General features: G+C 40.3%; 1 protein-coding gene across 5 annotated transcripts in view; it reads left to right on the top strand.

Moving 5' to 3' along the window:
- LOC132824964 (serine/threonine-protein kinase WNK1-like) overlaps positions 1 to 18,024 on the top strand; it is a 160,277-nt gene that overhangs the window by 26,627 nt on the left and 115,626 nt on the right. For all 5 annotated transcript variants that reach the window (XM_060839885.1, XM_060839887.1, XM_060839886.1 and 2 more), the window contains exons 2-4: positions 2,141 to 2,313; positions 15,460 to 15,680; positions 16,740 to 16,897. In XM_060839885.1, coding sequence (XP_060695868.1) covers positions 2,141 to 2,313; positions 15,460 to 15,680; positions 16,740 to 16,897 — 552 coding nt within the window. The remainder of the gene's footprint in view (positions 1 to 2,140; positions 2,314 to 15,459; positions 15,681 to 16,739; positions 16,898 to 18,024) is intronic.

Below are 18,024 nucleotides of genomic sequence, written 5' to 3'. Positions count from 1 at the left end.
GTTGCAGGCAGCTGTGGTTTGTTTTCTTACCAAAGTATAGCCAGCTGAAGAATAAAGTTAACCAAACTCTCTGAATATGTTAATTAATTCTTTAATACAAATATTTAGTTCTGACATTGGAAAAGAATTAAATTAGTGGAGTGGTCAAAGGCAGAGAGGGGTAAGGGACTAAGTAGTTTCGAGAATTCAAGTGGCATAGGGCCAAAAGCTTTACTGTGTTGTGGCAGGTACGTAAAGCTATCATCCCATCTGCAATTTTTTTTGTCCAAAAAAGAGGGCACAATTTTGTAATCAGCGACTACAATATATTGGTTTGAATGAAGTACAAATATTTTGTCTCACTTAACAGAATTAATTATCTCCTATCCTCTGTGCCTCATGACTTGTTCATTTATAATATCAGATTGTATTGTCAAATCAAGACATGCAATGCAAGCCCTACCTTGACCTTTTTTTTAAAAAAAAAGTGGAAGTATAATCAATTTATAATTTAGGAAACCTGACCAAATCAAACAGTGCTAATCTGAGGAATAATGCTGGAATAAGTGCCCAGGTGACTGACTGTTGGAATAAAGTATGCAGATAACTTTCTGCTCACTGATGCTTCTCAATGCCTGCAGCTTGGCCTTCAAGCTTATTAACTTTGAGCTGAAGCTCCTCAAACTGCAGACACTTAAATCAGAGTAGTTGCCATAAATTGCAGTGGCAACTTGGAGCTTGCACATGCTGCAGTGGTGATACATCACCTTTCCTACCATCTTTATTGTATTGATATACATTTCTCTTTAATTTATAATTTCACTGGCTTCCCTTACTCGTAAAAGGTCCCATTGTGTGCACACTGCACTTGAGCAGAACTCAATGTGGACCTTATTAAATCTATTTTCCCTTTCAAAGTTAATCCTCAAAGTTTTGCCAAACTTAAGTTCCCTTCCATAAATCTGTTTTGACTCTGCTTAAGCATTTAAGTTCCCTGCTACTTACACCTGTTAATAGATTCTAGTATTTTGCCTCCAAGTGACGAGGTGTACTGACTATGGCTTTTTGTTTTTTCCTTTCTCTCCCTGTTATATTGATGTAACATTTCCTACATTACATTCCTTGGGAACTGTCTTGCAATGTAAGAAGATTAAAAAATGAAACTTAATGCACAGACTTTCTCTGAAGTGGCTGATTGTAGAATTAGGACCTTGGTACTCTGGTGAAAGAGCAGCTCCGTGATCCTCTGGGACTGTGGTCACTGTACTTTATTTTGCCCTGTATGTATTGTTTATTCATATTGATTTGTTTAAATTTTTCTCACTTCTCAGTTCCAAATCTGTATTTTTATTTTGTCTTCTACCTTGAAGAGACACAATATATTCGTTTAATATATTTGCTATTTCCTTATGCCTCATTAGAGGTAGAAAAAAGTAAATTATAATGTGCCTGTGTTTACTTTCACTCATATTTTTGTATGTCAGACCCTAGATAAAGTTGACTAATTCTTTTGTAAGTCTACTCATGATTTCTTTTACTTTCCGCATCAATTCCTTGACCTTTATAACATCTCTTGTTTTGATCTATTGACTGTATTTAACTGTTGTTCTTGACCGTGGTTGGACCTTTTGAATGGTTTAACTGATGTATTTATTAAGGGGAGATGATGGCCTAGTGGTGTTATCACTGCATTCTTAATCCAGATATCCACATAATGTTCAGTGGACCCAGGTTCAACTCCTGCCATGGCAGATGGTGGAATTTGAGTTTAGTTTAATTTGAAAAATCTGGCAGTGTGTGTCTCATGATGACCATGAATTTATTGTCACTTGTTGGAAAACCTTATCTGGTTTGTTAATGTCCTTCAGGGAAGAAAACTAGCTGAAATGTAACTCCAGCAATGGGGTTGCCTTTTGACTCAATTAGGGATGGGCATTTAATGTTGGCCTAGCTAGTGCACCCTAACCTTGTGAATGAATTTTTTAAAAAACTTGCAAATTATGTTTGTTTGTTTCAGTGGTTGCCATTCATTGCTTGTCTATATTGCATCTTATTGATTGTCAAGCACTTAAAAATTATAGATCCAATTAAATTTACATGTAGATTTAAAGAAAATTGCTTCTCAACACAGCCTTCATTATCACTATCGTATCATTAACAGGATCGAAAGTTGTCAAAGTCAGAAAGGCAAAGATTTAAAGAAGAAGCTGAAATGTTGAAGGGCTTGCAGCATCCAAACATAGTCAGATTTTATGACTCTTGGGAATCAACTTTAAAGGGAAAGAAGTGCATAGTATTGGTGACAGAACTGATGACATCAGGTACTCTGAAAACGTAAGTACAGTTTTTAAAAAATGTTTTGCACTTCTCAATGCTGCATTTCTAGTTCTTCTGTTTTTCTTATGCTGACCCAACTCCCATACTCAAAGGTCTGAGTAATGAAGGCAAGTGTGCTAAATGCTTTCTTAACCACCCTGTTCATGTGATGCAAACTTCAAAGAATTACGTACCTCTGTTTTACAACACCACCCAAGGCCCTATCTTTAATCATGTAAGTCTTGACCTTGGTTGTTTTACCGAAATATAATACCTCCCATTTAGCCAAATTAAGCTCTATCAGCTGATCTTCAATGCATTGACCCAACTGATCAAGATCTCTCTGTAATCTTAGAAAATCATTTTCACTGGCTACTATCCCACCGATTTGGGCGTCAAATCCAAACTTACTAATTATGTCTTTGTATATTCTCATCCAAATTATTTATGTAAATGACAAACAAAAGTGGACCCAGTATTGATCCCTGAAGAACACTGCTGGTAACTGGCCTCCAGTCTGCCACCATTCTATCTCCTGCCATTAACCCAATTTTGTATCCAATTGGCACGCTTATCCCGAATCCCACATGATCTAACTTTATTAATTAGTCCACCACATGGAACCTTGTGAAAAAGCTTTACAATATCTAGCACTCTGCTCTCATCAGTCGTCTTGGTTAATTCCTCAAACTCAATCAAGTTTGTGAGACATGATTTCCCTTGCACAAAATCATGGTGACTATCCCCAATCGTTCCTTGCCTCTCAAAACACACACAAATCCAATCTTTTAGAATCCCCTCCAACAACTTATCCATTGCTGAAGTCAGATTCTCAGATTTACAGTTTCTGGGCTTCTCTTTACATCTCTTTTTAAACAAAGGCGCAACATTAGCCACTCTCCAGTCATCCAGCACCTTACCCGTAGATACAAATATCTCTACAAGGGACCCCCCCCACAGTAGATCATGTCCCAGACTTGGTCGAGTTTTGCTCCTTCCTAGGAATATTTACATTGATTTTTTAAAAAAATCTTTCTTTAACCTATTTAACAAATTTTTCACCATCCAAGACTTTAAAACTATCGTAGTCCCAGTCAATGTTTGGAAAATTAAAATCACCAGTTATTACAACCCCACAATTCTTGTATGTATTAGAGATCGCTCTACTTATTTGTTCCTCAATGTCCCTCTGACTATTGGGGGGCCTATAGTATAATCCCATCAAGGTGATCATTCCTTTTTTATTGCTAATTTCAACCCATATATTTTCACTGGACAATTTTTCACAAATATCTTCTGTCGTTACAGCAGCAATCTTTTCCTTAAACAAAAATGCCATTCTCCCTCCTCTTTTGCTTTTCTATCCTTCCTACAGCATCTGAAACCTGGAATATTGAGCTGCCAGTCCTGTCCATTCCTCGGCCAAGTTTCAGTGATAGCCATGACACCCTAATCCCATGCTCCCAAATATGCCTTGAATGTATCAGCCTTACCTCGAAGACTCGTTACATTGAAATAAATGCAGTTTAGTTCTTCAGTATTACTTCTCAGAATTTTTGCTCAAGGAATATCCAACTTTTCTGTTGCAATTTTCTATATAAATACTTCAGTACACAGAAAAACTGGCATTTATAAATTGAAAATGTTCTTTTTCACTGCAACAACCCTGTGAATAATTGCTCAATATCCAGTGTGGGTCCATAATATAGTTTCTTGCTGTTCCATCAGCATGGAATGAGAGCTGCTCGTTGGGTTATATATTATGTGAATAAATCTGATTGAAGATTTGTAGCTCGGGTATCCGTTGTTGTGGTTCTGCTCGCCGAGCTGGAAGCTTTTGCTGCAAACGTTTCGTTCCCTGGCTAGGGAACACCATCAGTGCTGTTGGAGCCTCGTGTGAAGCGCTTCACACGAGGCTCCAACAGCACTGATGATGTTCCCTAGCCAGGGAACGAAACGTTTGCAGCAAAAACTTCCAGCTCGGCGAGCAGAACCACAACATGTTATGTGAATACTTATTAATAGAAGATTAGCAGCCGGCTGAATGATTTTAGGTACATACTTGGCTTAAATGTTTGGAATCCATATTTCATATTCACATAATCAAATTACACCACCCAACTTTTTTTAAAAAGGCAGCATTCATTCATCAGTTAAAATAGTTTCATATTCAATAAGTAATTTTCCAACTTTTTAAAAAAATGTTGAATGAATTTACATAGGTATTAGACATAACAACGCATAGACTTTAGATACAAACTGGAAGAGAAAAATACAAATGCAGTGGTTACCAATTACCAAGGAATGGTATTAAGTAAATGTTTGGATCTGCATATTGACACGTCTCTAGGTCCTGATGGATTATTTTCTAAATCACATTAGATTCAGGAAGATTCCTCTAGATTGCAAAATAGCCAACGTAACTCCTTTATTCAAAAAGGTTTGGAAGCAGCAATCGGGAGACGATAGGCCAGTTAACTTAACATCTGTCATAGAGAAAACATTTGAAGCTATTATTAAAAGACGTTATAACATGGCACAAACTAACTACTCAGAGCTGACATGGATTTGTCAAAGGCAAATCATATTTCAGGAATTTAGTGAATCATGCTGGGGCCTCAACTCTTTATATCGATGATTTGAATGAAGGGATCGAAGGTACTGTAGCTAACTTGGTAGATTTTGTAAGTCCTCCTCACAGCTCACTTTCCTATCTTAGTCATTAGAGATGTACAGCATGGAAATAGACTCTTTGGTCCAACTTGTTCATGCCAACGCAATCTAGTCCCATCTGCCAGCGCCCGGCCCATATCCCTCAACCCTTCCTATTCATACACCCATCCAGATGCATTTTAAATGTTGCAATCGTACTTTTGCAACTACAATATTTAGTCACCATACAAGGTAACATCAGTGAGTGACTCTGGTGAAATGCTGCCTTTCTATTTATAGGTCTTAGTTTCCTAAGGTGGGTAATGTCATTTCAGTTCTTTGTTTCAAGGGAAAGCAGTTATCAATTTTTGAGAAGATATGTAGCTCAGGTTGATAAGTAAGTTAGCTCGCTGAGCTGGAAGATTTGTTTTCAGACATTTCATCATCACACTAGGTAACTAATATGATTAGTGAATGTCTCCGGTGAAGCGCTGGTGATATGCCCCGTCTCTCTATTTATAGTCTTGGTTTCTTAAGGTGGATGATGTCATTTCAATTCTTTGTTTTCCCCAAGGGAACAGTGATAGGATCAAAATCGATGTGTTTATTTTTGGAGTTCAGGTTAGAATGCCATACCTCTAAGAATTCTTGTGCGTGTCTTTGTTTCGCCTGTCCTAGTCAAAGTGGTGTCCTTCTTTGTCTGTATATATGGAAACTAGTGGTAGTGGGTCCTGTCCTTTGGTGGCCAGTTGGTGTTTGTGTCTCCAAGTTTCCTGCATGTTTCTGCAATGTAGAGTTTTTTTTACAGTTCTTGCATGGTATCTTGTAAATGATGTTAGGTTAGCTGGTAGTATCTGATGGATCCTTTAGTTTCATTAGTCACTGTTTAAGTGTGTTGGCAGCTTTGTGGGCTATCATGATGCCAAGGGGTCTGAGTACATCTATCCTAGTTTCCATACATCCTAGGACAGGCGAAACAAAGGCATGTACAAGAATTCTTAGAGGCATGGCATTCTAACCAGAACTCCAATAGTAAACACATCGATTTAGATCCTATCACTGTTCCCTTGGGGAAAACAAAGAATTGAAATGACATCATCCACCTTAAGAAACCAAGACTATAAATAGAGAGACGGGGCATATCACCAGCGCTTCACCGGAGACATTCACTAATCATATTAGTTACCTAGTGTGATGATGAAATGTCTGAAAACAAATCTTCCAGCTCAGCGAGCTAACTTACTTATCAACCTGAGCTACATATCTTCTAATAAATTGATAACTGAAATGTCTTCACAAATTTATTTCTCAGTTTCCAGCTGACTGTTGGGGTGGGGGGGTCTATTGTACAATCCCAATAAAGTTATCATTCCTTTCTTATTCCTCAGTTCCACCCAAATAACTTTTTGCTAGATGTATTCCCAGGAATATCCTCCCTATGTACAGCAGTAATGCTCTCCCTTATTAAAAATACCACTTCCCCTCCTGTCTCTCCACCCCCCCCCCCCCCCCCCCCCCCCCAACCCTACGCGCACACACCCTTTTTATCCTTCCTATAGCATTGCTTAATAACACCCTTCCTTTTACTGGGTGACAAGAACTGGACACAGAATTCCATAAGAGGCCTCACCAATGTCCTGTACAACCTCAACATTACTCTTGTACTCAAAGGACTGAGCAAGGAAGGCAAGCATGCCAACACCCTTTTTAACCACTATTTATACGTACGTAAACTTCAAAGAATTACATAAACTTCAAAACCATGCTGACTTTACAAACTTACTAGCCAAGCCTTCTATATTCTCATCGAGTAAAAAATGAGGTCTGCAGATGCTGGAGATCACAGTTGAAAATGTGTTGCTGGTCAAAGCACAGCAGGCCAGGCAGCATCTCAGGAATAGGGAATTCAACGTTTCGAGCATAAGCCCTTCATCAGGAATGAGAGAGTAGCCAAGCAGGCTAAGATAAAAGGTAGGGAGGAGGGACTTGGGGGAGGGGCGATGGAGGTGGGATAGGTGGAAGGAGGTCAAGGTGAGGGTGATAGGCCGGAGTGGGGTGGGGGCGGAGAGGTCAGGAAGGAGATTGCAGGTTAGGAGGGCGGTGCTGAGTTGAGGGAACCGACTGAGACAAGGTGGGGGGAGGGGAAATGAGGAAACTGGAGAAATCTGAATTCATACCTTGTGGTTGGAGGGTTCCCAGGCGGACGATGAGGCGCTCCTCCTCCAGCCGTCGTGTTATTAAGTTCTGCCGGTGGAGGAGTCCAAGGACCTGCATGTCCTCGGTGGAGTGGGAGGGAGAGTTAAAGTGTTGAGCCACGGGGTGGTTGGGTTGGTTGGTCCGGGCGGCCCAGAGGTGTTCTCTGAAGCGTTCCGCAAGTAAGCGGCCTGTCTCCCCAATATAGAGGAGGCCGCATCGGGTGCAGCGGATGCAATAGATGATGTGTGTGGAGGTACAGGTGAACTTGTGGCGGATATGGAAGGATCCCTTGGGGCCTTGGAGGGAAGTGAGTGTGGAGGTGTGGGCGCAAGTTTTACATTTCCTGCGGTTGCAGGGGAAAGTGCCGGGGGTGGAGGTTGGGTTGGTGGGGGGGTGTGGATCTGACGAGGGAGTCACGAAGGGAGTGGTCCTTGTGGAACGCTGATAGGAGAGGGGAGGGAAATATATCCTTGGTGGTGGGGTCCGTTTGGAGGTGGCGGAAATGACGGCGGATGATACGTTGTATGCGGAGGTTGGTGGGGTGGTAGGTGAGAACCAGTGGGGTTCTGTCTTGGTGGCGGTTGGAGGAGCGGGGCTCAAGGGCGGAGGAGCGGGAAGTGGAGGAGATGCGGTGGAGGGCATCGTCGATCACGTCTGGGGGGAATCTGCGGTCCTTGAAGAAGGAGGCCATCTGGGCTGTGCGGTGTTGGAACTGGTCCTCCTGGGAGCAGATGCGGTGGAGACGAAGGAATTGGGAATATGGGATGGAGTTTTTGCAGGGGGCAGGGTGGGAGGAGGTGTAGTCCAGGTAGCTGTGGGAGTCAGTCGGTTTATAGTAGATGTCTGTGTTGATTCGGTCGCCCAAGATAGAGATGGAAAGGTCTAGGAAGGGGAGGGAGGAGTCTGAGACAGTCCAGGTGAATTTAAGGTCGGGATGGAAGGTGTTAGTAAAGTTGATGAACTGTTCAACCTCCTCGTAGGAGCACGAGGCAGCGCCGATACAGTCATCGATGTAGCGGAGGAAAAGGTGGGTGGTGCCAGTGTAGTTGCGGAAGATGGACTGTTCCACATATCCTACGAAGAGGCAGGCATAGCTGGGGCCTATGCGGGTGCCCATGGCAACTCCTTTAGTTTGGAGGAAGTGGGAGGATTGAAAAGAGAAGTTATTCAGGGTGAGGACCAGTTCAGTCAGTCGAAGGAGGGTGTCAGTGGAAGGGTACTGGTTGGTGCGGTGGGAAAGGAAGAAGCGGAGGGCTTTGAGCCCTTCGTGATGGGGTAATGGAGGTGTACGGGGACTGGATGTCCATAGAGAAAATAAGGCGTTGGGGACCGGGGAAGCGAAAATCCTGGAGGAGGTGGAGGGCGTGGGTGGTGTCCCGAACGTAGGTGGGGAGTTCTTGGACTAAAGGGAACAGGACCGTGTCGAGGTATTGGGAGATGAGTTCGGTGGGGCAGGAGCAGGCTGAGACAATGGGTCGGCCGGGGCAGTCAGGTTTGTGGATTTTGGGCAGGAGGTAGAAACGGGCGGTGCGGGGTTGTGGGACTATGAGGTTGGAAGCGGTGGATGGGAGATCCCCTGAGGTGATGAGGTCCTGGATGGTCTGGGAGATGATGGTTTGGTGGTGGGAGGTGGGGTTGTGGTCAAGGGGGCGATAAGAGGAGGCGTCCGCGAGCTGGCGTTTGGCCTCAGCGGTATAAAGGTCAGTGCGCCAAACTACCACCGCGCCTCCCTTGTCTGCGGGTTTGATTGTGAGATTGGGATTGGAGCGGAGGGAGTGGAGGGCTGCACGTTCTGAGTGTGAGAGGTTGGAGTGGGTGAGAGGGGTGGACAGGTTGAGTCGATTAATGTCACAGCGGCAGTTGGCTATAAAGAGGTCGAGGGCGGGTAGGAGGCCAGCACGGGGTGTCCAGGTGGATGGGGAGGCGGGAGAAGGGGTCGTCAGAGGGTGGGCGGGAGTCTTGGTTGTGAAAGTAGGCACGGAGGCAAAGGCGGCGGAAGAATTGTTCAATATCTCGCCGCGTGTTGAACTCATTAATCCGAGGGCGTAGGGGAATGAAGGTGAGGCCTCTGCTGAGGCCTCTTCTATATTCTCATCCAAATCATTTAAATAATTGAGAAACAAAAGAGGACCCAGAACTGATCCCTGCAGATCACTGCTGGTCACAGGCCATCAGTCTGAACAGCAACCCTACTGCTCTGTCTCGTCTTGTTAAGCCGATTATGAATCCAATTGGCAAGCTCAACCTGAATTCCATGTGACGTAACTTTATTAATTAGTCCACCATGTGGAACTTTGTCAAAGGCTTTACTAAAGTCCAAGTCAACAATGTCTGTTGCTCTGCCCTCTTCAATCTTTTTGGTAACTTCCTCAAAAAAAAAACACACTATTTTCCATGCAGACTTTCTCTAAGCAATTTTTGCCCTTTGTATATCCATAAATCCTGTATTTTATAATCCCCTCCAACAATTTAGGCCCAACAGAAGTCACTCTCAGGTCTATAGTTCGCTGGTTTCTCTGTAAACCTTTTTTAAACAATGGTGCAGTATGAACCACCCTCCAGTCATCAGGCACCTCACGTGTAGTTATAGGTGTTGCACATCTTTCTGCAACAGTCTCTCAATTTCCCCCTTCCCCAACATTCTGGGATACGTTTGATCAGGGCCCAGAGATTTGTCCATCTTTATGTTCTCTAAGACCTCTTGAATTTCCGCTCTTGTAGTGTTAAATAAATTTTGATGTTTTAAAAAGTTATCTGTATTCTCTAGTCTCCATTTCTTTCTCCATAGTAAAACTGATGCAAGATATCAATTTAGTATCTCTCCCATCTCCTGGGGTTCAACACAAAGATGACCTCCTTGATCTTTAAGAGGCCCTATCTCTTCTCTAGTTACCCTCTTGCTCTTAATTTCTTTTTGTAGAATCTCTTTGGATTATCCTTTAACCTTAACTGCCAATGCTATCTCATCTCCCTTCTTTGCTTTCATGATTTCTTTAAGAATGCTCCATCATCTTAATATTGGTTTAAGAGATTCAATTGAACTAAGTTGTATCTTTCTCAAATAAAGTTCTTTTTATTGACTAGAACTTCAGTATCTTTATTGATTCATTGTTCCTTAATCTTACTAGCTTTACTCTTCACTCTAACTGGAACATTATGCCTCTGAACTCATGTCATCACACTCTTGAAAGTCTCACTTGTCAGATGTCTTTTTACTTGCGAACAGTCAACTCCAATCAACTGTTGAATGTTCTTGTCTCAGCCATTAAATTTTGCCTTACTCCAATTAAAAGCTTTAACTTTTATGGAAGGCTTAAACTTTTCCATAATCATTTTAAATCTAATTAAATTATGATCACTAGACCCAAAGTGTTCCCTACTTTTACTTCAGTCCTCTGCTGGTTCTTATTCTCAAAAGGAGGTCTAGTTTATCTCCTTCTGTTTCCGTGATGTGCATCTTACTCAGTGCTGTGATTGGAGTTTTCCAATTTGTGGGGTGTTTTGAGCATCTAGGGATTTTTGTATCATTACAACCAGCGCATCTCTGTAGTCTTTTTTTAAGACCTTAGGATGTAGACCATTAGATCAGAGGATCTTAGCTCCCTTCTTCCCCTTAGTTTTCCAAATAATCGTATTCTAGTTGATCTTGTTTGTTTGTTTTAGGTTCCTTCTTCCTTCGTCGCACTTGTTTTTCTACTATTTCAGGGTGCGATTTGTTTTCTACTGTGGAGAAAATGTTCTTTAAGTTTTTGCCATTTCCTTGTTTTCCATTATTAATTCCTCAGTCTCACACTGTTAGGGACAAATGCTCATTTTTGCTGCTCATAATGTACTTGTAGAATCACTTGCCATCTGTTTTTTTTTGTTAGTCTCCTCTCATTCTTCAATTTCTCCCTCTATTAATTTAATAGCTACTTTTTAAATGATCCCAATCATTTTACATCCCAATAATCTTCACAGAATTGTACGGTTTTTTTCCTTGGGTTTGATACCATTCCTAACTTTATTTAGCCACAGAGGGTGTACCCTTCACAAGTTCTTTGTAGCCGGCACGGTGGCACAGTGGTTAGCACTGCTACCTCACATGTTGGGCCGAAGGGCCTGTTTCCACACTGTAAGTAATCTAATCTAATCTTAATGGCATATATCTCAACAGAATTATGAAATAGCTACTAAAATGTTTGTCACTGCTTCTCTGATTTGCCTTTTAACTTTTTTTCACTTTAGTCAATTGTGTCATCATATAATTGTATGCTCTTTTTATTCAAGGTTGAGACTCTACTTTCAATCTCAATTTTCTCAACCTCAACTTGAATGTAAAATTTGTTAATACTTAAAATCAAAATCTGATTGGTCTTTTTTTGTAGGATACTTTATTATGAGGTCATTAACTAATCTTATCTCATTACTCAGCTTAAAGTAGTGTGCTCCCTGGTGGCTTCCAGAATCAATTGTTCACGAATCACAAGTGTTACAGCGCAGAAGGAAGCCATTGCGTCTGCACTGGCTCATTATTTGAATGTCTTTACCTTTTATATCAATTTCTTCTTTCTCCCCATATTCCTGCATGTTTTTTTTTTATCCGAACAAAACATCCCATGCCCTCTTGAATATCTCAATTGAAATTGCCCACGCTACACTTTGAAGCAATGCATTCTATGCCCTAACTACCCAGCAAAAAAAACATTGATCTTCACTTCACACTTGTTTCTTTGGCAAATCAATTTGTCAGTGCTGTCTTGTTCATTTTACAAGTGGGAACATTTTGTCCCTATCTATCATGTTCAGCTGCTCATGATTTTGAAAAGCTAGATCAGATCTCCTCTTGGTCGTCATCTCTCCAGGAGAGTAATCCCAATTTCTTGAATCTGTCCTCATCTCTAAATGCATTCTTGTAAACCTCTTATGCACTTTCTCTACTGTGTTCACATCCTTCCTATAATGAGCTTCCAGAACTGTACACCATGCTGTAGCTGAGATCTAACAGCTGTTTTGTACAAGTTCAACATCACCTCCTTGTCCTTGTACTCTACCCTGTTATTAATAAAGCAGCATACTGTATGTTTTATTCACTGATATGTACCTGTCCTCCTACTTCCAATGTTCTGTGCACTCCTAGGTCCCTCTGATCCTACATTTTCCCTTAAAATGTAAAACCCATATTTTATATCACCTTTGAATGTTTTTCCTACCGTAAAGCAGCACCTAAACATCTTTGCATTGATACTCATTTGTCACTGAACTGCCCACTCTACCAACCTGTCTGTATCCTTCTAAGACGCTGCCCAGAATGAATTCATCCTCCAAGTTCTCTTTGCCAATTGTCATATCTCACTGTGATGGTGAGCTGGAAATCAAGCCCTTTCAATCCTGGTGTCATCAAAATGAAAGATTTTATGAAAGTGTATGCAATATCCCCAATTTACCTGTTTCTTAACAGAAAGCACAGATTGGCATAATGTGCTTAACAGGAATAAGAATTTATTACAAATAAATGGTGCTCCAGGTACTTTTACTGGATGTTCATGATGACTGGTTGATTAGTTATAAAGTTTCTGACTTGTTCGTTTAAAAACAACAGCTTCCAGCAACTGAGAAATAAAATAAGCTGGTTGCCTTCAGGCTTTGGGTGTTTTTTTACTGCAGAGAAAAAAAAACGTAACTTTCCCTTTCTGGATGTCTGTTTTTGATCAAGCATTTGTTCCCACAGCTATTCGACTACCAGGAAGCCAGTCATATAGTTGTTGGTAGGCCTATGGGCTTTGTCATTGGCCTGTGAATTTGTAACCAGTTGTCAGTCAGCTACTTGTTGCCACCCGAATCTTGTTTTGTACACACTCCCTGGTGACAGTTTGCCTGCAACTAATCTTTCTGCACTGGTGAGCAAACAACAGTTTAAGCAGCATTTAAATAACTGTTCGCAGCTTGTTTTTCAAAAGTACAGCAGCTGCTTCCATAATCCTTGATTTATTAAAAAAAATTCTCATTTCAGTCCATGATTGGATATACAGAGAAATTAAAGTTAGGGTCTTTGCACAATTTGTGTAATCTGTTAAGGACCAGACCAGACCAGACCACCTCAATATATTTTAAGAAGATAGCCTAGACCATAACTTTTTCTTGTAAAGGTAGATGTGAAGTGCTGTGTTCCAGATGCAATGTGACTGGTTCAGCTACTCGACATTAAGCAAAGCACAATTTATTTAAACACTATAGTTAAAATGAAAACAGAAGACAGGAATTTAGAGTAACTTAACTATCTGAACACTTAACTGAATAATAGGTACGATACCTATTACCAATTAACTGTTGAAGTATAGTAACATCCCATAAACACACCTCTTGGCAAAAAAGGTAAATTCAGATACAGGTTCTCCCAATGCATTTCTCCAATTCAGGAGTAGAAAAAACATTGAGATAATTCAGAGAAAGGAACAGCTGGGAGACACTGAAGCTCCAACTCTTGAGACCTCAAAGGCTTGCGCTTGAAATTAAACCTAAAAAAAGTAGAAAGCTGGCCACACTTGGGCTGCTTCCATTGTTTCAATGTAAAAGAAACCTCAAGGCCTCAGAAGTTTACTTTCTTAGAAACAGCACTTCACCTTTGTCTTACAACCTCTCTTCAAAACAGAAACGAGACAAAATATCTCTGTGGTATGACAGCCTCGTCACAACTTTATAGGAACATTAAAATGGCACACTTTTATTGCAGTACCTTTGTTACAAATTTGTATTATTTCTTCTCACACCATCCACAGGTGTAGTTGTTGTGAGGAGCTCATAAAACTTTCTACCAATAACTTATTTTTGATTTTTTTTTTATCCAATCTTCATCCAGATAAATGTGACATTTTGATGTTAAGAGCTAGGATACTTAATATCGTGCTGATCTCAACTTTCATCATTAGAGGTACTCCACCTCCCTTTTCTTTAACTCCTAACCTTCCAAAATGTCAGAAAGACATGAATATTCAGATCTCTGCTGCGGTCAGTATGTGGCCTATATCTGTAATGATTGGCACTTATTTAATTTGTAATTTATTTGGATTTGTCCTTTTAATTAATCTATTTTGCTATGTATGTTACCTGTGCTTGAACAATGAGCCTTTAATGCTCTTTTCTTTTGAAACCATATTTTCATGCTCTGACAGTGCTGGTGCATTGTCGTGCTGATTTGTTCCTTCTCGTCACAGTTTAGTTATAAATGTACAATGTCAATATTCAGGTTTTGAGTTTGCATGGCTGCAAATCCATTAGACCTGGGCGTAATCATTTTTCTAGAGGGAAGTGCATCAAATGAAAGGTTTTTAAGCCCACATTAGTGTATCCTGCTCCAGGTAAATAAGACTTTGCAGATACTTTTCAAATAAAATGTAAACTCTAATCTGGATTGTGACTAGCTTATTGAATGTATATGGGGGTTATAGACGATTCTGTGAAAGCTTTAAAAATCCTTGGATGCCCACATCTATTGACACACAAGCTTCAGTGATTTTGTCAAAAAATGAATATCGCTTATGAACCATATTGTTGATTACTTAGAATTATGTATATTTACATGTGTTTTTAATGTTTCCTACAGAAGAATATTTGCATATGTTTGAGCAGGATAGCATAATGGCTTTTCTCTAACTTCTCATTTTGAGTTCATCCCTAAAGTTGAAAGCAATTTGTTATATTAATTTAATGATAGCTATTTTATTTGGGCAAGCGGGGCAGTGTGTGTGTGAAGGAATTCAGACCGAGAGAATGTGAAAGTTATTCCATGCACTTAATTCAAAAATATTTCCAGTTTAAAGCACAGTCATCTTTATCAGAACAATACTCAGGAGCTGTCCTTATGGCAGCTTAATGCGATTGCTAATGGTGAAAAATATATTTTGTATGCCTATATCTGTAGAAATTCGCGATTGTGTGTTTATTTTGACTTTTAAATCTGACAGACTTCTATGTTGTGTGTACTCCAGAAGTATACATGTGGATTTCAACTCATTCTGGCCCTGACTCCAGTTGTCCTAGCCTTCATAAAAACATTTCAAAACATTCTCCCAATATTTACAATCAGTTTTGTTTATGCCTTTAAAAACTGCAAAGCAGTCAAGTGCTGGTCTACATGTGTAAGTGCTCGTAGTATCTTGTGACATATCGAATACACCAACAAAACATTGATATTGAACAGCTGGTTTGGAGAGCTTCTTAAAAGAAAATCGATCTTGAACTTTTATGGAGCAGAACTACTAGAAAAGGCATCAAGATGGCTCATATTAAGTAGCATTTTCTTGTAGTAACCATTGTTTCTTTCCATCTTTATTTCAGTTATTTGAAGAGATTTAAGATAATGAAAATCAAGGTGCTTCGAAGTTGGTGTCGTCAAATTTTAAAGGGTCTTCATTTTCTTCATACACGTACACCACCCATCATCCATCGAGATTTGAAATGTGACAACATCTTCATTACAGGCCCTACTGGATCAGTTAAAGTTGGGGATCTTGGCCTAGCTACACTTAAAAGGGCATCATTCGCAAAAAGCGTTATAGGTAAGTTGAAAGTCATTGAAGTTTGCTTTGTGGGTTGTTGCTTTGGAAAATGAACTTGAAGTTTTTGTGTTACAGCTATAATTTTGAAATATTGGATTTAACAAAACTGTGGCCTACTGTGCTGCATAATAACATTCATCTGCTCTCAGGTCTTTGACATGAAAACTTATTGCAGAATATCAAACTATAAGCAGGGTCTCTTTTTGGTCTGGTTATCATGTTGAGCCCTCTTTACTCAATTTTCTGTATTCTAAGTATTTTCAACTGTAGGACATCTACTTTTTCCTAGCTGCAGTAGATCTAACAGTACTGCAGTTGAACGGTAAGTGCTATAGATAAAGGCTGTGGTGAGTTGCCTTTCTGATGATTTGAAGATCAAAATTATTAAATGTTTTAAGTTGCTTGATTATATGCCAGTTTTCATTTGCAAGGCAACTTGTTTACTGTGACAGGGTTGTATTTAAAAAAGAATGCAGTCAGAGGCTAGCTATAGTCCTACTTAATTTCCTTTTTTCCCTCTTTGGAACCTCATCTGGTCTCTTCTCGTCTATTAAGTCTGACCTGAAAACAAAACTGGACGATCTGTGTTATTTTAGTATTTAACCATATTGAGTTTGTTGCAATTTACTGTGGAAATAATTTGGATATCTAAGGTGCTAGAACAGTCATGGAGTTTTGGAAAGTTGGTGTACTGTCCTGTACAAAGTGCAACTCAATGGATTTAAAGATGGAATTAAAAACAAAATTGCATTTAACTGTTAAGTACCTGCTTCCAGTATAAAGTACACTTAAAACATGAGTTTTTTTTCCTGGGTAAAGAGAATTTGGATACTTTTGCTCAGTTGTAAAAGATTAATTAGATCAACTCTGTGGTGTACACCATACAGGATGCCTTGCAGAAGAAAGCTTGAGTTGATAGGTTGCTGAGTAACTGAGAAGGGCTCTCCTTCGCCTCCGCTTTGTCTTCCCCCACAGGTTATCGTCAGCCATCGGTGAGTACCGACAGCCTCTACTCACTGAGACAGTCTGTTAGAGTCTGAAACGTTCTTTTAATTTAAGGTACCCCTGAGTTCATGGCCCCAGAGATGTACGAAGAAAAATATGACGAGTCTGTTGATGTTTACGCTTTTGGGATGTGTATGCTAGAGATGGCAACCTCAGAATACCCATACTCGGAATGCCAGAATGCTGCTCAGATCTATCGTAGAGTAACCAGTGTAAGTACAAGCTAGGTTTGTGGTATTTTGGCTACTTCTAATAGTAATGCTATATTTTAAATTATTTTTCTAGAAATGAAATACTCTGGTATATTGTGGTAAAGTATGAGGCGAGCAGTAATTGTTAGAGTGCGCTGGTATCATTTTTAGCAAGACTGCTAAACTGGAATGAAATTCACTCAAGCATGAATTGATTTGTTGTTTATGGTACTCAACTCTGTTCCTGTAACCCGCAAAGAAACACAATTGAAAAATCATGTTGAAACACTGGTGGCATGGTGGTTCAGTGGTTAGCGCCAGGGACTCTGGTTCGATACCAACCTCAGACGACTGAGTGGAGTTTGAACATTCTCCCTGTGTTTGCGTGGGTTTCCACTGGGGTGCTCTGTTTTCTTCCCACAATCCAAAGATGTGTAGGTTAGGTGAATTGGCCAAGTTAAATTGCCCAGAGTGTTCAGGTATGTGTAGGTTATCTGCATTAGTCAGGGGGTAAATACAGGGTAATAGGGTAGGGAAATTGGTTTGGTTGAGATACTCTCTTTGAAAGGTCACTGTGGACTTGTTGGGTCATAGGGCCTGTTTCCACATTGTAGGGATTCTATGAAAAAGATGCATTCTGAAATAAAGTGGTGTGGTGAGTTTCTAATAGTGAGCATTATTTGAGTGATGATGCTGAATTAAGTTGTTCTACAGTATTTTGCTATAAAGAGGAAAAGCCAACAGATGAAGTTGCTGTTACTTGCTACTTTCAGACAAGAAAAAATCTGAGTGAATTGTGTTGACCTGTGAAACTATTCTGAAGCCCATCTAACCTACACGATTGCATTTTCATCTATATGCCTGTTTAATGACCGTTTAAATGTCCTTAAAGTTGACAAGTCTACTGATGTTGCAGGCAGGCTGTACCACACCCCTACTACTCTGAGTAATGTCTGTTTAATAATGTTGTCTTGTCTGTAATGAATTTCTATCATCATCTCCCCTTTAATTTCCCTCTCCCTTGCACTGAACTTCTAATGTCCGATCCAGGCATCTGATTCCATTTCAACTGGGGTTATTTATGCTTAATTTTCCTCTGGTGTCATCGTCATTTGTCTCGATCCTTAGATCAAAGGTGGTGCAGGATG

Source organism: Hemiscyllium ocellatum, chromosome 19 (genome assembly GCF_020745735.1).
Source record: "Hemiscyllium ocellatum isolate sHemOce1 chromosome 19, sHemOce1.pat.X.cur, whole genome shotgun sequence".
Lineage (NCBI taxonomy): Eukaryota > Metazoa > Chordata > Chondrichthyes > Orectolobiformes > Hemiscylliidae > Hemiscyllium > Hemiscyllium ocellatum.
Note: the sequence above shows the minus strand (reverse complement) of the source record. Positions and strands in the feature narration are given on the sequence as shown.